The sequence below is a fragment of the Carassius auratus genome, chromosome 46 (genome assembly GCF_003368295.1).
Source record: "Carassius auratus strain Wakin chromosome 46, ASM336829v1, whole genome shotgun sequence".
In the NCBI taxonomy this organism is placed as follows: Eukaryota; Metazoa; Chordata; class Actinopteri; order Cypriniformes; family Cyprinidae; genus Carassius; species Carassius auratus.
The window spans coordinates 10,660,373-10,686,759 of record NC_039288.1 but is presented as its reverse complement, the minus strand read 5'-3'; the positions used below and the strand labels follow the sequence as shown (position 1 = coordinate 10,686,759).

The window sequence follows — 26,387 nt, the reverse complement described above, 5'->3', positions numbered from 1 at the left end:
ATCGCATCATATGAACCCATATGAACTGAATGTTTTGTTCCTAATTACTACACCTTACTGCAAACTGTATACTAGGGCTGGACAATTAATCAAATCTTATTTTCAAATATGTCTTTGGCTTCCAACGATTATGAAAACAAGAAAATTGAGATAAATGACGATTGTGGCACATTCCATTTTGCAGTGACAATCTCATTTTGTCGTAATCAAGCAAAGCTTACTATATACCGTTCCTTTTGTTTACCTCCTCAGGTGACGATGATGAGGAGGAGAGCGGGGAGGAGCGCTTGCCCTCGTGCTTTGATTACATCATGCACTTCCTGACAGTTTTCTGGAAGGTTCTTTTTGCCTTCGTTCCACCCACAGAGTACTGGAACGGCTGGGCCTGCTTCATCGTCTCCATCACACTCATCGGGGTCCTGACCGCTGTCACTGGAGATTTGGCCTCTCACTTTGGTTGTACAGTAGGCCTGAAGGACACTGTCACGGCTGTGGTGTTTGTGGCCTTGGGCACGTCAGTGCCTGGTGAGTGTTTACTTGTGTATTAGATGATATAGCATGTAGCTGATTAGTAAAGGATAATACAATCATCTAGTCATTATCGTAAAATAAACCCAAATTTGCCACGATTAACCAATTAGAATAAAGTATTCTGTCAAATATTGATGTAATGTACTGTTGAAATGTTGCAACTGCTTTCAACATCTTTTCTAATTCATCATTACATAATGGCCCCAGCAGCTTTTGTGTGGTTTAATGATGTGGACTATTTAGCAGACCATGATTTGCAAGAGATCTGTGTGTTTGTCTTGGCATTAGCTGCACTAGAGTTAATGGACTGATTCTGCTCAAGCACTGAGTGTCAAACCATCCTCAAGCTCCAACACACATAATGAAAAGATCCACTTCAAAAGATGAATCTGAGAAATTAGATCTCTTTTATATCTCTGTTGTTCCTTCAAGATAGCAGTAAGATTAAACAGAGGGCAAATATATATTTCTAATGTGCCGTTTATAATGTGTATATTGTAATTTAAGTGTAAACACATGAAAGGTAAAAATTGATAGCAAGAATGCACTGTAAGTCGCTTTAGATAAAAGCGTCTGCTAAATGCATACATTTAATTTAATTTAAATTATGTTACAGTCATAAGAAAACAATATTTTCCTAAATCTGTTTCTGCCCATCCAAATCTTTTTGGAGGTACTTCACCTAATACATGTCGATTCACTAACCAATCTAATAGATTCAGTTCATTTAGCAAAGCATTCATCAAACTGACTCAAACTGATAAGTCCCCGAGTCATCTGAATGATTAATTAAAAGAATCAGTTCACAAGTCTAATTTGTTTTTTTAATAATTCAAACTACACTAGTTGGACTGTGATATTTTTGTGTGCATTCAAAATAATGTTTTCTTGTCATTATAACTGATTTATAACTGAAATAAAACGCAATTTACTTAATTTTTTCTGGTTTATTGTTTTAACACCCATCCTTACTGCCAGAAATGTCTTCAGAGAAAAGACAGTTGTAATCTCATATTTGTCTCATCTAGAGATTCACAAGAGATCACAGTAGGAAATTTGATCACAAACTGTCTGCAAGTCTGCAATCACAACTTAAACTTAATCATTTCTCATCAAGTTCTTCCAAGACGAGTTACTAACAACATCCATTTTATCCATATTCTTTATTGTATGTCAACTTTAATCTCATTTGTTCCTGCTTTTCTTTCTCATATGGACAGTGGCCGACATAGCTCAAGATGCTGCAACTTAAGACAATACACGTAAATAGAAAAAATCTAGCAAATTAACATATGTGCTGCAAATACTCGCAACATGACAAAATACAGAAACACGTTGCAAGTAGCACAGGCCACAAAGGAAATGTTGCAAAGGGACCCCAACAACCCTTATGAAAATTAACCATGGTTTCATTATAGTAAAAGTGTAGTTACCATGTATTTTTGGCTTATTGATTATCATAACCACAGTTGTACACATACCATGTTTAAACTATGGCTACTGGAGCAAAACCATGGTTGATTTGTGGTTAACATGATTGTACTACAGTAACCATGTTTTTTTTTTTTTTAATAGTAAAACCATAGTTAATTTTCGTAAGGTAAGTTGTAGAAGTAAGTTAGCCAGCTTACATAACATTTCACAGTTACAATAATTATGTATTTCATCAGTTTATTTAGGCTAGTAATATCCCAAAAAGCTATAATTTGATTAAGATGTTAAAATAAACAAAAAGCCAGGCTTGTCCCTTGTTGTGGTTCCCTTAAACATTTCCTATGTGGTCTGTGCGTATTTGCAGCTCATTTCTGTATTTGGTCGCATTGTGAGTATTATCAGCACATATGTTGTCAAAAGATGTTTTTTTTTTTAATTTGTCAGTGTTTTTCTTATTTATGTTGAGTTCTCTCAGCCACCGTACATATAGACTTTTAGAAGAAACATCTGAGACAATGTTGATAATCTGAATTAAACATAATCGGGACCTCAATTCTGTCTTGTGTTTCCCAACCCTTGTTATTGGAGGCATATTTTGGAGGTCTCCCTTATCTGACCCATCCATTTCAGGTCTCTACTCATGCACTGAATCAGGTGTGTTAAATCAGGAAGACTTCGAAATGTGTACTGTTGGTGTGCTTCAAGGAACCGGTTTGGGAAACACTGTCCTGAGCTATGAGCAATGCCTTTCAAAGCTCTTTCAGTTCTCACCTTTCAACTTTCTTTTTCTCTGTCTTTTCTTTTGCCATCTGCAGATACCTTTGCCAGCAAGGTGGCAGCCATCCAGGACCAATACGCCGATGCATCAATTGGAAATGTGACAGGTAGTAATGCAGTTAATGTCTTCCTGGGAATCGGAGTGGCGTGGACCATCGCTTCTGTATACTGGAACAGTCAGGGCAAAAAATTCCTGGTCCCGCCGGGGTCGCTGGCGTTTTCTGTCACCCTCTTCACCATCATGGCTCTGGTGTGTGTTGTTACACTACTGTACCGCCGCCGGCCCTCTGTGTCTGGGGGCGAGCTGGGGGGCCCACGAACCGCCAAGCTGCTCACCGTGGTCCTCTTCATCATCCTGTGGCTCATCTACATCATGCTGTCATCGCTGGAGGCTTACTGCCACGTGCCTGGCTTCTGAGAAGGTGCATAAGAGAGATGTACTCTTTGCTGTAAAACCTCCCATCATTCTTCCTCTTTGCTTCTGTCTATATGAGAAGTCTAAAATGAGTGTTTACATCTGTTCTTACTGATTATAATCGTTGTTGAAATTGAACTCGCATCCTTTCGCTAACACTGACGTGGATATCTAGATGAGTGTCAGTGGTGGATGATAGAGGCTCAGTCATGCACAGCTTCTCTTTATAGATGGATCTGTCTTACATGGTGTCTGCCACCACCTGGATATTTAGACACAGCAGCACCCTCCAGAATTATCTCCTGAGAGCCCCTTCAGCATTTTTCTTGCTTTACTGCTGTTTTTTTTCAAGGATGGTCCTTCGATGTTCTCTCAGAAATCCCTCTTCTATCATTCTCTCTTCCGTCCAAGTCGCTGTCAACAGACTCCTATTCCCACTGCAGAGATTTGGGCATGCTTCACGCCTCTACCTACCCACAAGACATGAACACTCTGTTTCATCTGTCTTCTCTTGCCTGTTACTACAACTCCCAGAAGACATTCATACCACACTAGCACTGTTCATTTTCCACAGCTATAATTTCAACTCAAGTGAACCTGTGGGGGCTGAGCTTCTCTAACTGACTCCGCCCCCAATATAACCTGACTCCTTTACCGATAACCTTGGCCAAATTCTACTCTAACATCTTCATCAGCTCTGAACATGTCCCCAATGCTACCTACGCCAGATCTTCTTCAATTCAGACCTCATCCTCAATAATGATTCAACAACTTTCTCAATATTAACCTCGCCTCGGTGTCATCACAGACCCTGATCAGCACTACTTATACCACATTTTTGACCAATAACCTCGGCCCCAACATTACATAAATACCTTTGTCACTCCTGACACTGGCCCATCACTACTTAAACCTTACGTTCTTCACTTCTGACTCCACCCATTATACTCCATATACATCACACCTTTTTAATCTCTGGCACACCCCAATATTACCAGACCTTATTTACATATGATTTCAGTTCCCAATAGAACAAACTTCTCTTCACTTCTGACCCTACCCACGACACTTCCTGTGCCACACCTCCTCCATCACTGACCCCACCCCTACATTATCTATAGCACACATTTTCACCTCTGATCCAACACCATCACTACCTACACCACACCTTCTTCAATTCTCATTTTACATATGCCACAACTTCTTTATATGTGGCTCTGCGCAAAAATTATCTATACACACCTTCTTTATATATGAACCCCGCCCTCGACACAACATACCACACCCTCTTCACGTCTACTATTTGCTGGTGTTGTAACTTTTTAAATACTCTTGTGAAATTTTTATAATTTATTTATTTATTTTTACTATGCTAATGAAGTTAATTATGAGGTCAATAGCAGGAATGTAAGAAAGGATTTTTTTTTTTTTTTCGTAATTTTGTTGAAACTTAACAAAACCTTAAGGATACACAATTTGCATGAAACAACATTAGTGATAGAAGTTGAACAGAGACCAAAAGAAATAGTTTAACAGTGACAGTGACATATGAACCAAGGTGTTGGTGTTTATTCATGTGATATTTATTGATATTTATTATTATGAACTTTGTATTATGTGGGAAATATTGTACACTGTTTGTGTGTGAGAGCATGTATTCGAATGGGCGAGTGCAACAGATTTGACGAACATATGAGTGTTGTATGTGCCAATTTGTCGAAAAGTGTTTAAAGTCTTTTTATCTGACTATGAGTGTCTGAAAGTGAATGTGTCCAACACTCAAGCACAGCGAATTTTGTTTCTGGCACTGCCACGCTCAGGAGTTTCAGGCTCTTATCATGTGAGCTTCTGGATCTTCTCCCAACATCCTTGAATTTACAGTTTGCAGTTTACATGTGGTACATTCGTTTCTCCGGTCAAACCGAGCCATTTTCCACAGCTTCACTGTGTCAAGCTTTTAGCTCTCTTCACTACTGAAGGCTTAGCGTCATTGAGTCATGTGGTTGTGTGTGAACACAACATGGGTGCCTTGATATCAACAGTACAATGTGTCCTGGCCATACTGTAGGTCTGTCACCGAGCTGTGAGTTTCATTCACGCTTCAAAATGTGAATATTTTACCCGTGAAATGTGATCCCATCACTTTCGCCACATTAATCCAGAGCCATATCTAATTATCCAAGCACTTACCTCTCCTGATAGCATCGACGCCACCTAATTTGCGTTTATGTGCGTGGTTAATGGCTAATGGATTAAATTCCAGTTCAGTTTCAGTATGCTCTCTTTAATCAGTGTTCTCCATCTGCTCCTTAACTAATAAGACTTGGTTCATTTCCAGTTAGCCAAGAGTTAAACTGGTTTAGTCAGCCCAACTCTCTATCCCATATTTCTCTTTACTAAGTGATGCAGTGATTATGGGTTTCAGGTTGCAGATATTACATAATTGTTTACAAGGATGTAATGTGTCCCCATTTTTTCCTGCTATCAGCCATCTGCTAGGCCCAACCTGGGACACATGATATAGAAAATGAAAAGTTTTAGCAGAAGGAAATGCTGGTGTTGTTCACTATTATGGACCCCAGCAGACCAGTGCTTCAAACTTTTAAAGTGCATTATTTTAAAGAGCGTTCTGAAAAAATTGTAAGAGGGAATGCATAGTCCCATTACCTGATTTATAATGACGCCAATGGCCAAATGCACCATTTTATGACGACTGCTACAGTCCTCCGTTTTCTTGAATGATAAAACATAGAGGTTCAACAAAAGCCACAGTCAGCCATCTATGGAAATGTTGTAAGTGCTCTGCTCACTGAAAGTGGGCGAAACAGATGTACATACAGTCCACATTTATACAGGCATATGTGTATTTATACATTCCAGTGATACCAGATTAAAAAAAAAAAAAAAGCACTGAGTGATGTATTTTTAGAGCTTCTTGTTGCTAGGCGACGTCTTAAAAGAGTCATTGTCTTTCTGTCATTATGTTGTCTGGTGTCAGTGCTTAAGGGTGGGTGGAGGGGTATCTGTTGGACTGTAATTACTTTATAAGGTCACTCTCATCTTTCTCCTAATATCTGGCCACACATGGTTAATGAACGTAAAAGTTCCACCCTTATTCAAGGACAATCCTTAATTAAGAACCTTAAGTTGCCCCCTAGAGAGTTTTGTATTATATTAATATAAGCTTTTGCTTTGTTGAGAGCAAAGCAGTCACTGTTCTCCCTGAGGTAAACATATTCAAAAATACCAATCATAGTTGCATCAACAAAAAAAAAAGACCAACTACAAAGGATTATGCTGGTGAATGGCTGAAATACTCAGTAGCCAGCATATAACCTTGAGGAATACCATATTAGACCATATCATGCTAGAAAATCTGTTTATGTGTATGGAAGGACCATTTCTTGTGGATTAAATCATTATGACTGATTTATGATCAAATAACAGTAGATTTGCATAGAAATACACTCAAATTGTTCATTGTTGGGCGAACTGTGCCTTTAAATGCATTTCCACACTCATTTACTGTTATTTGATCTTTAATCAGTCTTGACTTACCCAAAACACCAAAAATGACCTTGAATATCTGACTATATTCATAGTCTGCCGTGGCATGCTCACAGTAATCTTGTATGTCAGAGTGCTTGTGTCGTGTGAGAGTCCTGGTGTCACGTGTGCTCTCTTGTGATACTTCAATCTTAAATCATGTCTTTTGAGTGTGTGTGCATTTGTCTTCTAATATTGCATTTCTCTTTAATCACAAACATTGAAATATTTACAAAAAAAAATTAATTGTGTTTGGTTTTGTATGCATAGCTATTTGATAAAGCACTGTTTAAAAAGACTTTTCTTTTTTAGTTATATGACACTATTGTTGTCTTGAGATATGTTCTGTACTGAGATAAATGAATATTTTAGGTAAAAAACAAAACAAGTGCTGCATAGAGTACTTTATCATCATCTTAACAACAACAATAACAACAACACATAATTTATGGTCCCAATGTTGTCTCTAAAAGTATGTATGAGGGAGAAATGTGTGATTTTTTTTTTTTTTTTGTGTGTGTGTGCTCATTAAATATGTAATGTAGAGGGAAACTGCAGTATTTTGACAAAAGATGAAGAATGAGTCTCTGTTTGTAATGTGTAAAACTTTGTTTCATATTTAATTTATTCTTCAGTACATTAAAGTTGGAATTGTATATTACTAACAGACTATTTCTTACTTTATTATAAAGGATTTGTTTCTCTCAAGCATGACAAAAGAAAACAAAACACCTCTGTTAATCTATTGTCCATTGTTTCTTCATATCAAACTGTTAAGTTCAAGGTAATTGACCCTTTGCTTGGAGTTTGATTGACAGGTGATCTGACCAATCATAACATAGAATCTGTCATTTTGTCTGACAAACAGACCAGACAGGAGGGTAGATTTATGGTTAAATTACATTATGTGTATTGACATCTTTCCGTGGGTTGAAACAAGATACCTTCTGATGTTCATTCATGTTTATTTTGTGCTATAACTAGTATAGAAGAAGAGATGATCGGTTGACATGCTGCTTGAACTGAGGCACTACTGCGATCTGTCACGACACATTAAAAAGAACATTTTGAGTGCTTTTTGTCCATATAATCAAAGTCATTGGGGCCCAAAATGAACATTTGTCCCAATTTATTATAATTGTATGGACAAAAACTAAATACATTTTAAAATTTTTGTATGCGGCCCACAGAAGAGAGTAAGTTTTCCGTTTTGGAACAACATAAGGGTGCGTAAATCGAACATCTTTGAAGTTTTAAAAGAGTCTTATTCATTTCTCAAGGTTCTCAAGTTTTTTTGTTTTTGTTTTTATAATTCAAATAACTTTTATCTCAGACGATCAAGTAAAATTTTGATTCGTCATCATGACCCGCTTAATGAATCTATGCTTGAATGGTGTTTTTCTTTTCAAGCTCTTGCGTTCTCCAGAATGTTTGACAGATGGCTCCTGACTCTGTCCCATCCCCCTGCAGACCAGTGAACAGCGCAGTACTACAAAATAGTCATTAGAGGAAAAGAAAGGAAGAAGGAAGACAGGGGAGAAGAAATACTGTGGAGTGGAGAATGTAAATTACAAGAACAGAACAACACAACACAACAGAAACCCTCACGGGAAGAAAGGAGTCAAATACGCTTTTTAAAAAGTCTGTTTATTTGAGGAGCTACAGATATCTCAGCTAGTAAGAATATGAGATGTAAAATCAATCTAACATGCTCTCATTTATTATTCCACAGGAAGAGCCATTCTGACAAGCATCTGTGAAGTGCAGCAAATGTACTATTTGCTTCTAAAAACAGACCACAAATGTTCTTAAACTGTAAAAAAATCACAGCCATCAGGAGAATTAATAATTGTACTAATTGATTTGCTAATTTAACTTTTGTATTGTATTAACTTTAACGTGCGCATGAAATGAAAATTCACATTCTGTCTAAATTACATTTTTAAACAAGATGCCTCGACTGTCTGGTGAAATGGCAAATGAAAGTGCATGTCAACAATGTCTAGTGTATATGATTTTTATTTATTTATTTAAGACTTATGACATCTACATTTTCCTGTTGCAGAGAGCTAGTGTTTTATACAGTGAGGAAATTTAAGAGGAAAAAAGGCAATAAAAAGAGAAACCTTGATATTTATTGGAAACCAGAAATAGCTAGCATAAGCGAAGGCCAATGTTCAATAATGCATTTGAACTGAAGCACATTTCCCTCATAACAATGCTGTCACTCTTCACTTGAGATCCTTGGACCCCTTCTGAACTTTTTAAGCACATTTTGATGGTCAAATGAGAAGCTTGTAATCTTTCTCCTTTCTTTCTCTTTCCAACTTTGCTTCCTTTTTTCGAGTAGATCCTCACTCACAGCATCTGAACTGTTTTGTATGTGTCTGGACGTGCGTCATTGTGCTAAAAAGTAATGTTATTGAATTTGACAAGACATTCACACTGATAACAGGTGCAAAGCACCGTCAAACCCCACCACAAGTTATGATCCTGAATGATTATCGCCTTAATTAAAAATTCGGAGAACAAGAATCTTCTTGATCAATGAAGAATCAGATTTTCATTTTATTCAGCGACAGTCAGTCTTAGCAATCCACAGCTCTATTTTCAGATCACTGCAGAGACAAAAAAAAGACACAGCTGCAGTGACAAACATTACAGTGGCAATTTAGTGCCATCAATCACAGCGGCCGTGGCGAGAGACGGGGCTGAAGCGGGGTCAGCTCACATCGTGCTTCAGAACTCACCCACAGTTGTTACTGGAAATGGCTTCAACTCTGGCCAATCACAGCCATCAAGTTGTATCTTACAGCCAGACTTGACTTTGGCGAGCTCGGTTGGACTGGTGGCAGGGCCACAGGTAAGTACAAACACCAGGATTGTTATTAAACTACATATATATGTCTGTCAAAGCATGGAAGGCGCAACAACTGCTAATTCGCAGCTTACAGCCTAATGTAAAACGTCTAAATCATCAAAAACCTTGACATCTAACCAGCAGATAAACAATTTAGCAAATTAAGCACAACATCGCATTTGCAGTAAAAAAGAAAAACTCTTTCTATTAATAAAAAAAGACACATTCCTATATATTCTGAATCTGTAATTACATGTACATTGTTCCCTTTGTGTCTGCCAGGTTGCCTGAATGTCACAGAAAGAGAGTCGCAAATGGTTTGAATTACAACGATGAAGAAATGGAATACAGGGAGTGGGAGGAGAGAGAGAGAGACGGGATGCTTGTTTCATGAATCACTAAGCTCAGGCAAGTTAGTCATCAAGTATCACTGCAGGACGAGGATGATTCACTCTTAGTGCAAACTAACACTGTAGGCTTTCTGAACTTTCTAATATTAGAATACAGTAAGAAGCGGAGCATCATTTTGCCTGCATTTTGCGGTGGTTGTTCCATCTCATTGCAAACAATTGTGTCTCTTTGAAAGTGTATTTATGTTGCTTGGAGTGTGTCACCAAAGTGAGTAATGATACATTTATATAGTGCTTTTGTCACACTCAAAGCACTTCACGATGAGAGTGGAGTAATCTCTTCCACCTGGAAGAAAATCTGTCATACGCCACATATCAGTGGAGAGGATATAGGAGCTGTTACAGTCAATACGAGTATATGGCCAACTGACAGGACAAATTTGTCCTGAACACCACAGTTACAACCCTAAACCTTTTTAAGAAATACCATTCCCAGATAGCACAGGTACGTCTGCAAGATGTCTGTTAAAGATTGCTTCATCTGGGGTCCGTTTCACTAAGGAGGTTCAACCAACTCTGAGTTTAAACTTGAATGGGAAGATGTGAAAACTCTGGGTTTTTGGTTACAGAAGAGCTGAAATTAGTTGGTTTAATCAACTCTAAACTGACTGACTCTGAGTTAAGAGCATGCACCACAACTATAAAAAGCCATTATCAATGGAGCGCCGATATTACGATTCACCATGGCAATAAGCTCCCGCCAAAAAGCCGTCTGCATTCTTCAGACTCGATACAAATGTGATTCTTATCAGTGTTATAATATCACAAGTGAAAACTGGCAGAACATTAGATTAATGAACTAATAGCTAATCATTTTTATGGTATCTCATGGGCAAACAATAATAATAATACTAATAATAATATTTTAAGTGCATTTTTCTTATTTTACAAATGATCTGCCAATAGAGTAAGAAAAATACGGTAGTGGCTATTTACACTAAGTGGAATTTAACACTTTCTAAGCGATAGATACTATTTACAGTAGGCTAAGTGTAAATAATAATTACTGTAGATGCTAGTTATAGCGTAGTATTAAGTATAACTAGCATTTCATTATTTACACTTAGCCTGTTGCAAAGAACTGCTACTTTTACATGGTAAATAGAATATATCACGATTTTCACTGTACATTTTTTCTGTAAATGGCATCTTGCACTTAGCCTACTGTAAATAGTATCTATCGCTAAGAAAGTGTTAAATTCCACTTAGTGTAAATAGCCACAGTCGTATTTTTCTTACTCTATTGGCAGATCATTTGTAAAATAAGAAATATTCACTTAAAATATTATTATTAACATTATTATTATTTTTTGCTCATGATATAGCATAAAATGATTAGCTATTAGTTCATTAATCTAACGTTCTGCCAGTTTTCACTTGTGATATTATAACACTGATAAGAATCACATTTGTATCGAGTCTGAAGAATGCAGACGGCTTTTTGGCAGGAGCTTGTTGCCATGGTGAATCGTAATATCGGCGCTCCATTGATAATGGCTTTTTATAGTTGTGGTGCATGCTCTTAACTGAGAATCAGTCAATTTAGAGTTGATTAAATCAACTCATTTCGCTGTTTTGTAACCGAAAACTCAAGAGTTTCCCATCTCGGGTTAAGTCAACTCAGAGTTCAGGTTTAGACTCAGAGTTGGTTGAACCTCCTTAGTGAAACGGGCCCCAGGTGTCCCCATGCTGTTGTTACTAACACCTCTTGCAGCAGCAAAGGTGTCATATGATGCAATTTCATTTGTCCTTTCTCTTTGGAGTGTTGGAGCTCTTGGTGCATAAAGAAGATCTGTAAAGTTACAAAGACTAAAGTCTCAAATCCAAAGAGATATTCTTTATCAAAGTTAAGACTGGTCCATGCCCACCTAAAATCGCTCGTTTAAACAAGACCCCAAATATCTACATCACTGTGTTGGAAGATTTGCATAACACCGCCCAAATGTTCACACAAAAAAAGAAGGCGTAACTTTTATTCTCGCTGTAGTTTTGTTGTTGCCGCCGCTGCCATCTTGTAAAGATGCTGTGTTTTGCTGTGAAAAGCGAAACTACTTTGTTTGGCCTTCCAAAAGAGGACGATATCCACTTCGTCATGCCTAGTGCTGATCCATGCTGGTCGCTGAGGAAATACATCAACGGGGCAGAGAGGAGCAACAATAATGCACATTATGTGGAAAATAATGTTTTTTTTTTTTTTTTACCTAAAACTGCATGAACACATTGCATTACACCAAATACATAACATAATGTTCTTTTTGGCAATGTCATATGACCCCTTTAAGCAATCGAATTACAGGTGGGCAATGTTGTATACAAGTGTAAACAGGGTTCAAAACATTTTGAGGCCTACCATTTTGGCCACATTATAGTTTTTTTTTTTTTAATCTACATTTATCGAGTAAAAAGAGTGTGTATGTTTCTGTAAAAATTTAAAATTAGACTCAGGGTGAAATGAGCTATAATTTTTAAATCATGGTCCCCTTAGAACTTTGTGGTGCTATACACTTTTCCACATCAAAGACAGTTTTATAAATCCGAACATTGGTGTGGATTTTTTTGGTACATACACTCCAAGATCAAATCTGTGCATACACACGTTTTATCAATGAGGCCACAGGACTAAACAGGGCATTATCAGTCTCATATCCATGCCTCCCTTTCAGGTTTTGATCAAGCTCAAGTCTGCTTAGCTTCACTGGATATTCTGCAGGATGAAAGCTGCGGTCTAATTTCTGTCAGCGCTTAACATAAATGTCTTGAAACCCCACACAGAAGTGCTCTCCATTACAGACAGGTCCTCAAAGGAGGGAACATGGCCTTCAAGTGAGACTAGATTAAGGCTAAAAAGCACACTGCTCTGGAAGATGCCTCTCCCAACAGCTCAGACTCACTGAAGATAAATATACAGAGAGAGAGAGAGAACTGAATGCACAATCTGATCGTTATCCAATACTTAAAGCCAATGGCAAGTGGTTATGCAACATTTCATGTTGCAGTTGGATTGTTTGAAACACTAACGCTAAACTCCATTAAAATCCCAAATGGTTTGGAGAAGGCAACATGTACCAGCACTCAGTTCTGCCTTTTGATCGGTTTTGTGGTGACTGTAGAGTGAAGAGGAGCAGTTGTGAGGGAGGCTCACAGGACCCAGAGCTCATAATCCAGAGCTGGTGTGTGGCACACAGGGGCCACTGAACCAGTTACACGCTGCATTAAAAAGAAGGATAATGGCCTCGCTGGCAGCTACTGTATTTCATACAAGGTCTGCCCTAGAAGCAGTAAATCACAAAAGAAGAAATCTAAAACTGATTTACTGAGCATTTTCAGACAACAGTGGATATTACTGTACATATTTGGCAGATCAGGTTTGACTGCAGTTCAGTTTGTTCTGTAAACAGAGAGAAGTGCCTGTAAATGTATCCAGGATGATAATTCTGGATGGGTCTTTTTTTTTTCTTTTTTTTTTTTTGTTATTCACTGTGAAGTATTTAAAATGCATTAGTTGTTTTTATTCTGATCATTTTGTTCTAAATGTTTATATGCATGACATATTTTTCTAGTTTTACAGTTACACATTCATCTATGAAGAACACCTCGTTTCGTCACAAGTCAAATTGCTTTCTCATTTCTAAGTTTAAAAAAAGCAGCTCCAATTCCAAATTCCTGCATTATATAATGGCCTCTCCTCATCAATGTGGTTTACTAGACACTAGTCACTAAAATAGAGTGAACATAGACTGCCCTCTAGTGAGTGAGCTTTATATAATTCTGTTGAATAGCAGTTTGAAAACCTCTAAATGTAAGTCTCTCTAACTCTTGATTAGAATGATTAAGTATTTATAAATTAATATTTATTCAGCAAGGATACAGAAAATGTATATATAAAAAACTTTTAGAATGTTACAAAAATATAAATAAATATATCAAATTCCAATAAACAATGTTGTTTTGAACTTTCTGTTCCCAAAATCCTGAAAAACTGTTTCCACAAAAATATTAAGATAAGTTTTCTGTTTTCAGCACTGATAATAATAATAATACAAATATTTCTTGAGCAGAAAATAAGCATATTAGAATGAATTCTGAAGGATCATGTGACAGTGAAGACTGCAGTAATTATGCTTAAAACTCAGCTTTGCCATCAAATGAATAAATCTATTTAATTTACATAAATTACATAAATTATGAAATCTACTGTAACAGAAAATAGTTGTTTGAAACTGTGATCATATTTCAGAATATTACTGAATATTAGTTTTACTGAAATCAGAATGAATGCAGCCTTGGTGGGCATGAAAGATTTTCAAAAACATTAAAACATCTTACGTATCCCTAACTTTTGAATAGTAGAATGCAATATATACAGTGGATATAGAAAATAATCACTCCCCTTTAAAATAATCACATTTTGTTGCTTTGCAGCCTAAAATGAAGACAAGAGTTTTTGTTTTATCCAGCTGTATTTACAATTTATTTGCAACTTACAAGTAAAAGATATAAAACCAACATGTCATAGAATTCTGAATACATTAGAATGTCGTGAAAATGTTCATTTATTTCATTAATTCAACTCAAACTGTGAAACTTGTATATTAAATAAATTCAATGCACACAGACTGAAGTAGTTTGAGTCTTTGGTTCTTTTCATTGTGATGATTTAGGCTCACATTTAACAAATGTATTTTAATTTGATGGTGACCTCTTGTGGACTGATTATCTGGTGATTCTTTTCTATGCCTGCAGTATCACACCATCACATTGTGGGGGTCTATATTAATATGATAAGCCTTTCTGGCAATTTTTGACTTTAATTATTGAAGTTTTAGGATCATACATTTAAAGACGAGCATTAAATCTGCTGCTAATTTTAAAAACTTAAGTAGAAAGAGAAATGTGCACCCTTGCATTCTTTCCACATCCACATTATTATCGCAGATGATTCAGCATTACAGCTGCAAAACTATTTAAGGATAGGAATGTGTTTTTCCTAAAAATAGGCTGGCTATGTGATGCATATTTTTTTCTTTTATTAATTAATTGCTTTATCTTGTCTTTAAGGTTTCCATTGTAAGTGCATTACTGCAACATTTTCTTTTCTGGATTTTAGTATTCATTTTAATAGTTGAATAGCTATGTTTAATAGTTCTGATAGTAAAGTGACAAGATTAACCTACTAAAATTGATCATTTTTAGTTTAATTGCAAAAGGTGATTTACTTGAATGAATAAACCAGTTATGGTTTAATAAATTATAATGTTGGATTTTACAACAAGCGTAATGCACAATGTGTGCCCCTGCATCATGGAGAGAGAAAGAGAGAGAGAGAGAGAGAGAGAGAGAGAGAGAGAGAGAGAGAGAAGTTTGATTTGGATGGAATAGTCCACAAGATGGAAAGAGGGGTGAATGAGATGGGGAGCTATTTAAAAACAAGATATATGTGACTGGAATTATTGTGTAACTTTATAAAAACAGAGATTAACTATTAATATTGTCTATTAGACCAGTAGACACAGCCTGCATAAGAACTAATGTGAAAAATTGGCGTGGTTATTTTTCATAGTGATAGGAGGTCCAATTTTTTTTTTTTTCGCGATTCGGTTCTTTTGAACAGCTCGTTTTAAATAGGAAAGGTTCAAATACCATTAAGCGCTTCTTTTGCGCCTCGACGTAATTGGGTAATGCTAATGACATAGTCCCTGACACTTTAAATTATATATATATATATATATATATATATATATATATATATATATATATATATATATATATATATATATATATATATATGATCTGTATATTCACAGTATGATTTATGTGTAACATTTCTGCTAATGGTAATGGCTTTTAAAGTACCCTACAGCAGTTGACAGTCAAATCATCAGTTGGCTCAAAATATTCATACCACCAGCTCCTGTTTTCGGTTCGGACAGGTTTTCGCGCGAAAGAAACGGTTCACAGTTCAACTCTGCAGTGATAGCATACTATGTCTACATTTGATTATTTCTTAAAAGTGTAATGGAAAATAAAGTACAGTAGTATGCTAGTAGCAATTTAGTCCGTTTTAGTGAACCGCCTTTACCGCTTTATTAAAAAGATCCGACTCTACTGATTCAGAAATTTAAAAGATCCGAAGGAGTCGTTCACGACTTCGCTAGTATTTCAGCACGGACACTTGGAGGAGCCCACAGGCTGTTCTGTGACAATTGATAGACCGATTTAGGGAAGATGGACTTTGATAAACCACGGTCATACAATTAGTCTGATGAATTATTGTTCTCTAAGCTCTTTGTATGCCTGATCCCAGTCTACCTTTGCGAACTCCTTGTAATCTAAAGGTCTGTTCCATTTAAAGAATAAGGGGCCCAGTACTTTTTTTTCAACATGCAATGGATGTGCACATGACCAGCGCTCTCTTTTGAATCGATGTTCTAATTAATTAAGCCATTAAATCCACTTCAGCTTTTTCTATTAAGGACCATGGCAGCGGTAACAAGTCCGGAAACGACACCTCAACCACGGGTTTATTTTCAAACACCTCCCGGTACCGAAGAAGAAGTGCCTCAGAAACAAGGACGAGTGACCGTAAAATATGACAGAAAAGAGCTGAGGAGGCGACTGAATTTGGAGGAGTGGATAGTTAGCCAGTTAATGAATCTCTACGACTGCGAGGTAGGACACAAAACACTGTCATTGCTTTGATCGCGTGCAGTCCTTTGTTGCAATGAATGACAGATCTTTCTTCCCAGTTCTCGAGCACCGGCATTCCTCTCGCTCCATTCGTCCTGTCCGTTTTGCGTGATAAATGCCTTGCTTTCATTAATTGTTGCTTATTAAGAGCAGCATGGCATCTTTTATTTTTATGTCTTGATTTTTAGTCGATGTTGATTTTATGGTTATGCATTTACACACTGAAGGGCGTGGCATGACAGAACTACAGACAAAGCCATAAAACAAAGGTGAGCGTCATGGACAGGTGCTGCAAGGGATAAAATAAGCACCTAATGCATCCTTTATGCATAATGCATCCATCCATATTTATTTCATCGAAAAGTGGGCTTGCCTCATATGTTAATGTGACAGATCTACAGTATATGAAGATGGAGCTCCAGTTGCATGAACAAAGACATGGATTCCAATCCCAATATATTTCTGTCTACAGATGCACAAAACCCAGGTATCACTGATTATGATTTATATATTTATATATATTGCACATATTTACAGTAGGTGACACCGGTCGTTTTTTTTTTTTTTTTTGTCTTTGTAACCTCCTGTGATGTTTAGAATCACCCTTCTAGTCATTGTGATGATGTCATCTGTTCAGACATGCAAAGCATGCTTCACTTTGAGCTTGATTTAGCCTCCAGGGCTAATATAACTGACCTAGATTATGTGCCACATAAAACTAGGCAGCTATTAAAATGAGATTTTTCTGAATGCTCTTTTCAGCCCAGCGCTAGGCCTCATCCTGAGCTAAATTCTGGCTTTGGGAATCCACATTTCGCTTTGTCTCATTGACATACTACAAAGTAGCCGAATCCTTTGGATTTGCTTGAGAGCCTTTGACTTGGTTTGTGATTAATGTTTTTTTTTTTTTTTTTATGTCTGAATACAATCATACACATTACTGTGATATTTAAATAATAATAAGGGAGAGAAAAATAGAAGCACACACATTTGAACCAGTGAAATGTCATCTGAATCCCACAGGTTATTAGTATAATAATGTGCTCTGACAGGAGAGCTCGACCATTATATTGCTAGTCTCAGCAATGTTTCGGTCCAATTAGGTTGATGTTTAGAATGCACATCTTAAATCACAACTGCCCTCAGCAAAAACTGAAGATAAATGTTTGTACCTAAGAGGATAACCATGTACACTGACAAATTACGTAAGCTAATATGAACTGGTTGTGGACTTTTTTTCAGAGCAGCATGGACAAAGGTTGGCTTAAATGTGATTTTGTTAAATGATTAGGTTTGTGAGAATATTGTGTGTCTATAATGGCTGTTTTTTTTCCAGTCATGTGTACGTCATCTCATTGAGCAGTGAAAAGAATTATATGTGATGGAAAAGTTACCGGTCATTATCGCAAAATTAACTGGCTGATTAGGATGCTGATGTAGAGTGACTACTTAAATAAACAAACTGACATGAAAAACATACATACACTACCCTTCAAAAGTTTGGGAAAAAAAATTTTCAGAAATTTTTTAAAGAAAAATCTCACCACGGCTGCATTATTTTATTTAAAAATACAGTAAAAACAGTAATATTTCGAAATATTATTACAATTTAACACAACTGTTGTCTATTTATATGTATTTTGAAATGTAATGTATTCTTGTGATGGCAAGCATGAATTTCCAGGATTGTCCTGTGATCCTTCAGAAATCATTCTAAAATTCAGATTTGCTGCTCAAGAGAAATTAATTTCTGTCAATGTTAAAACAGTTGTTTTGCTTAACATTTTTTTTTTGTGAACTGAGATACATTTTTTCCAGGATTCTTTGATGAATAGAATAGAAATACTTTGTAACATTATACGTATTTACTGTCACTTTTGATCAATTTTATGCAATTTAACCCTTGCTGAATAAAGCGATTCATTTCTTTCAGAAGACTCTTGGTGACACCTTGTGTGAACTGAAGTGTATATTTAATAATTTAAGTAGGAAACTTGTTTGGTTTTAATATTTTAACTGTATGACAGCAATTAATTCATAAACACAAAATTCCATGATGGAAAAGGTGCTAATATGCATCCTTTAGTGGCAAATAAGCTATAGAGATGTCAATAGGCCTTGGCCATTGTAAGTATTGAGCCCTGATTTGACCAAAGACTACCATGTTAGATCAGTCAGAAGTAAATATTCTAAAGAGCCAATATTATGCACTTCACAATCCCATTACTGATTTATGAAGAGCTGCATTAGTCTAAGTAATAGCTGCAAGAGAGGATGTTTTACTTTATGAGTAGTACCTCTGGATAGGCTTTGGTCAGCTGTGGTGTGCTAGAGGAACTCTGCAATATGGGTCAGTGTGAAGGGTTTCATAACAGACCTGCTTTCTTAATGTCTGCAATAGCACATACACTTGAAGAAAAACTTGTGAAAGTTCCTTCCACGGAAGCTCCCCCCCCCCCCCCCCCCCCGTCTCCCTCAGCATATATAAACTCACTAATGGAGCTTAATAGCTCTGCAGGAACAGCAAAATGAGAGTGAATCTTAGATGAAAAGGAGTGTGACTGCAAACTAGCTGCAATAAGACATAAAAATCCTGGGTTTCACACCGCAGAGGCTAAAGCTGAGGTTGTGCTTCCATTCATTTACTGTGTCTCAGTCTAAGAAGCTATAAGACAGCTTTGTGTGGATAGAGACGCAATGTTGTATTTATAAGCTGACAGGAAATGCATGGAAATTATTTTTACAAGAACACAATAAATTGCATGAGCTTCAGCCCATCTTGTTGTGCAGAAAGGATGTCATGCACAAAGGCCAGGGATGGCTGGATTTCTGAAAATTATGCAAGAATGGTACCTTTAGGAGTACATCAGCTTGTGGGCCAACTCGGTATCTTATCTACCCCTAAAAGGTTTGTCAGGTATTTTTATGCAGTAAAGAGAGTCCACCCCCCAAAAAAAGAAAACTGTCACCATTTACTCAACTTATGCAATTTCAAACCAGTATGACTTCCTCTCTTCTGTGAAACACAAAGGGAGATATTTTGAAGAATGCTGGCAACCAGTTCCCAACGGTTCCCATTGACCTCCATTACATGGATAGAAAATGTTACAAAATTCAATGGGAACCAAACATTTATGATTAACAGCATTTCTTCAAAATAATATCTTTTGTGTTCTGCCCAAAAAAGTCAACAGGTTTGGAATGACATGAAAGAGAGTAAACGATGAGAGAATTAAATTTTTTTTTTTTGGGTGGACTACACATTGCTACTCTTAAAGGGATAGTTCACCCAAAAATGAAAATGTGATGTATACCTGCTTAACCCCAGGGTATCAAAGATGCAGGTGACATTTTGTTTCTTCAGTAGAACACAAATCAAGATTTTTAACTCAAACCATTTTAGTCTGTCAGTCGTATAATGTAAGTGGATGGGAATCACGGCTTTGAGAGTCAAAAAACATACATGAAACTTGTGAAGACACATTGATGTGAAGAGACAAAGCAATCAGTCTGTGCAAGAAACTGAAGAATATTTATATCGTTTTTTACCATAATGTCTGAACTGTCCTGAGCACGACCTCAACGGCCGGCACACAACACATCTTCTTGTTTTATGGTGGATTGCAGACTTGTAAGTGCATTACCTCCACCTATCTCTCAAGAGAACCATTGACACTCCTAATTGAGATTATAGATAGAGTGTCAATGGTCCACTTAAGAAATAGGAGGCGGTAATGCACTTACAAGTCTGCAGTCCACCATAAAGCAAGAAGAAGATGCTTACGCACCAGGGCACCTGCGGTGAAAATCAGAGGGAAAATATATAATATAAAATATATAAATACTGTTCAGTTTCTTGCACAGAAAAATCTTTTTTTTTTGTCTTTACACATCAATGTATCATCACGAGCCACAGGGTTTAATTTGGTTTGTACATTTTTTTTTTCTTTACTCTAAGCTGTGATTCCCATCCACTTACATTATATGACTGACAGACTGCAACAGTTTAAGTTAAAAATCTAAATTTGTGTTCTACTGAAGAAACAGTAACCTACATCTTGGATGCCCTGGGGGTAAGCAGATAAACATCAATTTTTCCTTTTTGGGTTAATTATCCCTTTAAGGTACCAGTATGCACCTCTCATTAGTATACCAGGTACAAAGTTGTCCCCTGTGACAAGCTGTTGTAACCCCTATTATAAATAATAATCAGCCAGCCCTTGTTAGCTGCATAAACTCTGAGATCAAGAGATGTTTCCCTGACTGATTTCACCTCTTACTGGTCTACATAGTTCATGACCTGACCGCCGTTCTGTAGATTTTGAATTATTCACTTGACTGTTTTTTTTTCACAGTACTCCCTATTAACATCTCTCTCATCAGTGGTTCTGTGTTTTGCAGGAGGATGAGGTGCCTGAGCTGGAAATAGATGTGGATGAGCTGCTGGATCTTCCCAGTGATGTCGAGAGAACCATTCGAGTGAAGGTCTGATCACATCTTTAATTTACTTGATTCAATTCGCTTCAGATATTTCTTCATAAGAATATTAACGCTCCCAGAATACCAAATTGCACTGTAGTACCCCTCTGACATATCATCTGCAGGTGCTTTGACAGTAATCCTTCTTCAGCTCGCAAGCTCTTTTTAAAGACTAAATTTTCAGTCGGAGATTTATTTCAGCGTTTTGCATCAGCTTTCCGCTTTCATTGGTACACAGTTGGAAAAACAGCAGATTAGTCTAAAAGGCATTAATTCTCTTTTCATTTTTGTTTTCAGATGCTGCTGGTCGACTGTTACAAGCCTAATGATGTAAGTGTCATTTTGAATATTAATAGTATTAGCAATTACCTTCATTACAAGCGGTCGTGATATTCTCAGAGCCACTCATTACAATGCGATTATGCTTCATTTATTCACACTCTAAACAGAAATATGCTTCTTCTTGCCATAATTCTCTCTGTGGCACCTGCAGGATTTCATAGCGGCGTTGCTGGAGAAGGTCCGAGGGATGCAGAAACTCAACACCCCCCAGAAGAAAGGGGAGCTGACGCCATGAGGTCACCACAGCTCCTCCCACCACCTCCCAACCAACCTGTCACTCCAAACCCAGAGGAGAGATGCAGGCATGCAGACCCAACCACTAAACCACAGCGTCTGTCAAATGGACATCAATGACACGAGTCCAGCCAAGCCAATCTCAACTGCAGGTTGATCACTCCAAACTGTTTTTACTTCGTCTTAGTACTGTTTCAGCATATATTACATGTAGAGAGTGTGGTAGTGTCCCTTTAGCTTAAAACTCCTGTGGTGATTTAGGGAAAGGAATCAAATGGTTGATGTTAAGGTTACAATGTTCATTAATACACTTCTTTCAGCCACGTGACTTGGCTTGATGTGTCCGTCTGTAATCAAGTAGGAAATTAAGCTGATTGCTTTTCACCCCCTTTTTTGTCGGTCTCTCACATATGCTGTCTTTTAAGGGCGGAATAATTTTTTGCAGGCCAGAAAATAGTTTTTAGATGTGGGGTTTCAGATTTTGGGGTGTGTTGATGTAATCTGGGAAGAGGGGGGGGGGGGGGGGGTGAGAATTGTGAACTTGTGTTTTGTAAGCCATTTTTAATCTACCATTTTTAGGGAAAGAAAAACAACAGGTATGTGTTTAGTGCTACTGCTTTTAAAAATCATTTGACTGAGGAAGATTAAACTAGTTTGAGGATGAAGAGTAGAGTGAATTTGTTACATCTGATATTTTTACTAGTCTTTGCAAATATGAAGAGAATGCCTAGTTGTGATGCAGGCGAAGTATGAAAATGCTTTGGTAGTGTAGGCCAAGGTTAATGCAAAATAAAGCTCAAAGCCCACATATCTTTTGTAAATAAAACGTTTATTCATTTTCAAGTGACCAAGAACTTGTTGGAATGGCAGAACCTGTACTGTGTGCACTCTCACAACCAAATACGTGTAGTAAGGCTCTCAAATAAACAATGGTGCTACATACAATGTCTGAAAAGCTGTGTCATTCTTTTTTGAAAGGAGAAACAACCCAAAAAAATCTAAGTGTTGTTACAGAACTTTTTTTTTAATATCTGAAAAAGGTCTTTAAAGTTATTCATCTACCCAAAAATGAAAACTCTTTGTCACGTACTCACACTCATGTCATTCAAACCTGTAGGACTTTGTTTTTCTATATAACACAAAAGAGGATAATTTGAAGAATATTCAGAATGATCTTGTTCCATTGATTTCCATTCTATTCAATGTCAATGGAATCTGAAATCATTTAGTTCAGCATTCTTGAAAATATTTTCTTGTATGTTCTACCGAAGAATGTCAGTCATACAGTTTTGGAATGACGCGACAGTGAATAAATGATTTCACAGACACCTTTGACACCAGTACAGCAGTGGAGCAGCTGCAGTCGTTGATCTTGCTGCAAAAACACTGATTCTAAAGACTGACAGCCCCACAGATCTGTCATTATAAATCAGATCTTCGCTCAATGCTCAACAGCTCTACTTCAAAGATGAGCGTGGCACCACCTAGTGAGAAAACAGATTTGCAATGTGAGACAATATGATACAGTGGTTCTCAACCTTTTAGACTGGATTTTCCAGCACAATTTTCAAAGCCCCTCTCCCTTGTAAGGTAAGATATTTCTGCCAGTATATAAACCAGCTGTTAAAGATATTATGAATATTAAGTATATACATTCATTTGAAGGTCATCCTGCAGCCCTCTTGAAGTTTGCTGAGCCACACATAAAAGTATATAAATGTCACTGTGTAGACAACAAAACATCAAACTAAATGGCATCTGAAGCGAAATATTTTTGAATATCAATGTCATTTTCTGGAATTTTTATTACTGAGTAAAAAGTCATTCAAATGCTTCACCAATAATAGTCAAGGTGAATGAATGGATCCCTAACAAATCAAGCTTTAATTTTCCATTTAGTGTAGAAATATATTTAATATTAGTCTGCTTGATTTCAGACTCCATGTTAAGAACTAAAGAAATGATTGTTAATCATTTTACCTGGAATTTTTGGCGGTGCTCCTCTATCGCCATAACCTGTAGTTAAACAGTGATGTATTTTAAAATATGATCTAAAAATCAGAGATTTTGAATCTCATGGAACATATTACATTTCTGTAACACTCACCAAGCTCAGAGGGAATAACCAGCTTCCTCTTCTCACCCTCACACATCCTAAGAGCAAAGAGAAGGAACATCACATGCTAAACCGGCTTTTTATAAATCAGGACATCTAAGATATGACAGGAAATAAGATGCTAAACTTGATCTCTATCACACTCTAGCCTGTTTGCAGACCACTTGGCCACAGCATCAACACATGCTAATATATCTAACAGATTTCCACCATGGCTCTTATATCTAATATGCTAATTCCTCTTTATTAGACTAACTTTAGGTTCATCTCTTTAAATCCTAATCCTGACTGATAGAATCGAAGATCATCTAGAAAGGCAGTAGCGCTGCCGCTCACCCCAACAAACCCTGATCCCAGCCCTTGATGACCTGTCCTGTGCCAAGTGTGAAGGTGAAGGGCTGATTCCTCGGTATACTGCTGTCAAATTCTGTCCCATCCTCCAGTTTCCCCTGCAGATAAAAACAGACAGTTACAAGAAGACATTTTTGGTCATGAATAATGTTTAGGTCAGAGCAGTCAAGACACTTACAGTGTAGTGCATGTTCAACACGTCTCCCTTTCGGGACTTTATAGGACAGTTGTCCACTCTTTTCTTGATTCCAATCTGTAGTTTTTTCTTTTCAGCCCCTTGCACAAGTGCCATGGGGATGGACATCAGAGTGACAGCTAATACTAAATTCAGTCTCATGTCTGTGGGAAAAAAGAAACATCAGAGCTCAGAAATGACATGAATGAAATTAACCCTTTGACCAAAAAACAGTGCTCCTCTCTGCGCATGCGTTTGCTCTCAAAAGTACACGTTATCATGTAATCGATGCAGTAATTGGCTAAAGCAGAAACCTTATAAATGAGCTTATACTAATCTATAAGGTGCGTTCTAACGAGCAAAACACCTTTTTTTGTAGCGTGGTGGATTTATTTTAGAGGAAGTTTACTAGATGACGGCAACGGTTTTCTGCTGTTTATTAAGAACATTCGCTTACTGTATCGTGTTCTATAGATTTAACGTTAGCCGTCTACAAATAGAGAGGCCTGGCCTCCTCTATTGTAGTCGTTTGAATGCTTAATTGGTAAATAAAAATGCTATTACCTGTAGTAATAATAATACACTCGTCCCTGCTGAATCTCAGAATGACTCCTTCATTAAGGGAAGTGACGTCAGCAGGCCTGGATCGCTTCCTGTTAGCTTTGCAAAATTCAGTTCATCATTCGAAATCGAAGAGGGTTAAGCAATTACAATAATTAAAATAAATATATGTATATTTAACGTATATTGTATTTAAATAAGAATGTTACTTTATACCACACTGACAAATCAATCTAATATAATATTATGGGTTGCTTTGAGGAAATTCTGGGGTGGTGAATCGGGACTCTTATTTTGTTTGTCACTACGATTATTGATCTTGCACACATGAGGGCACTATTTCCTCATGAATTACTTTCTTATTTGCACAAACCCCAGCTAAACCCCAGTGACACATTTTAAACGTTTACGATAACCTTTTATACTTTTTTATTACCGATTATATTTAATAATAAATTGTAATCAAGAGTAGTAGCCTACTGTATATTGTATAATGGTGGCTATATATATATGTATATATATATATATATATGTAGATATAATTTAGATTATCTTTAAGGGGAAGTTATGGCCTAGTGGTTAGAGAGTTTGACTCCTAACCATAGGGTTGTGGGTTTGAATCTCGGGCTGGCAATACCATGGCTTAGGAGCCCTTGAGCAAGGCATTGAACAGCTGCTCACTGGGTGAAGCAGCATAAATGGAATTCTGAGTGTGGGTCACCATACTTGGCTGAATGTCATGTCACTTTTACATATAATGTTCAATAAACTGCTCCATTAAAAAAAAAAAAAAAAATCTGACTATTATTTTATATGACAGTCTTTGAGGGTTAAAACCACAAGTGGCAGAAATCTTTTCAGGAAGAGGGGCACATATTCAACCTCCACCCTGAATAAAAGAATCAACATAATCACTTTATTCATCTCTGTCTGAAGGTTTCTCATTTCAGTCACATGAGTCACATGTTACTGTTCTGTATGTGACCACAACAAAAAAAAAAAGATTTCCGTTGCTGTGGGTGACCAAAGGTTGGCAGGCAGCCTTCTTCATTCTGTCGTTTGACTCTTCTGTGTATTGTTTCAGTGAGACACCCCCAAGTGTCTCTTACTGCCCCAATAAATTACAACAGACTCAATCTATGGGCGAGCATGTGTTACATTTGACCTTAAACGAATACATGATTACAGGCTTCAGCAGATGTGCAGTAGTCACACTGTGCTTACCAAATGTCGCCATCACAGACTGCTGGTTAAAATTAATTGAAGACTATACAGTATGTTGCCTTGACAATTTATTCATGTCATATTTGAGAATTAAATGCTGCTCCACTTTGAGCGCATGCATTTGGAAGTTTGTAACTTCCTATAGCAGATACAGACCCAGTGGAAAAAATACACAAAGACCCATCCTCAGGGGTTTTAAAAACCCTTCCCAGGTTCTCCTGCTCTCCTTACTGAGCACAACAGTG

At 37.1% G+C, this 26,387-nt stretch overlaps 3 protein-coding genes across 5 annotated transcripts in view; 2 read left to right on the top strand and 1 right to left on the bottom strand.

Annotated features, from left to right (window-relative positions):
* The window catches only part of LOC113064148 (sodium/calcium exchanger 1-like), a 64,844-nt gene extending 58,796 nt beyond the window's left edge, over positions 1–6,048 (top strand). The window contains exons 7-8 of the mRNA XM_026234743.1: positions 253–525; positions 2,781–6,048. Of these exons, the coding sequence (XP_026090528.1) occupies positions 253–525; positions 2,781–3,160 (653 nt within the window). The 3' untranslated portion in view covers positions 3,161–6,048. The remainder of the gene's footprint in view (positions 1–252; positions 526–2,780) is intronic.
* Positions 6,049–16,124: 10,076 nt separating this feature from the next.
* LOC113064146 (protein phosphatase 1 regulatory subunit 14B-like) lies at positions 16,125–22,704 on the top strand. 3 transcript variants are annotated; one of them, XM_026234740.1, is made up of 5 exons: positions 16,125–16,308; positions 16,446–16,642; positions 21,062–21,145; positions 21,437–21,469; positions 21,633–22,704. In XM_026234740.1, exons 2-5 carry the CDS (start codon positions 16,451–16,453, stop codon positions 21,714–21,716), a joined length of 393 nt encoding a protein of 130 aa, XP_026090525.1. In that variant the 5' UTR covers positions 16,125–16,308; positions 16,446–16,450; the 3' UTR covers positions 21,717–22,704. The 3 variants fall into 3 exon arrangements, with proteins under 3 accessions (XP_026090525.1, XP_026090523.1, XP_026090524.1); XM_026234738.1 differs by having other exon boundaries at positions 16,433–16,642; XM_026234739.1 differs by having other exon boundaries at positions 16,125–16,642.
* Positions 22,526–25,005, bottom strand: LOC113064147 (peptidyl-prolyl cis-trans isomerase FKBP2-like). The gene is made up of 6 exons (XM_026234741.1): positions 24,922–25,005; positions 24,361–24,521; positions 24,168–24,280; positions 23,823–23,869; positions 23,696–23,731; positions 22,526–23,199 (listed from the first exon to the last, which is right to left on the bottom strand). The coding sequence occupies exons 2-6, from the start codon at positions 24,517–24,519 to the stop codon at positions 23,138–23,140; spliced, it is 417 nt and encodes a 138-aa protein (XP_026090526.1). The 5' UTR covers positions 24,520–24,521; positions 24,922–25,005; the 3' UTR covers positions 22,526–23,137.
* Between the last annotated feature and the right edge of the window lie 1,382 nt (positions 25,006–26,387).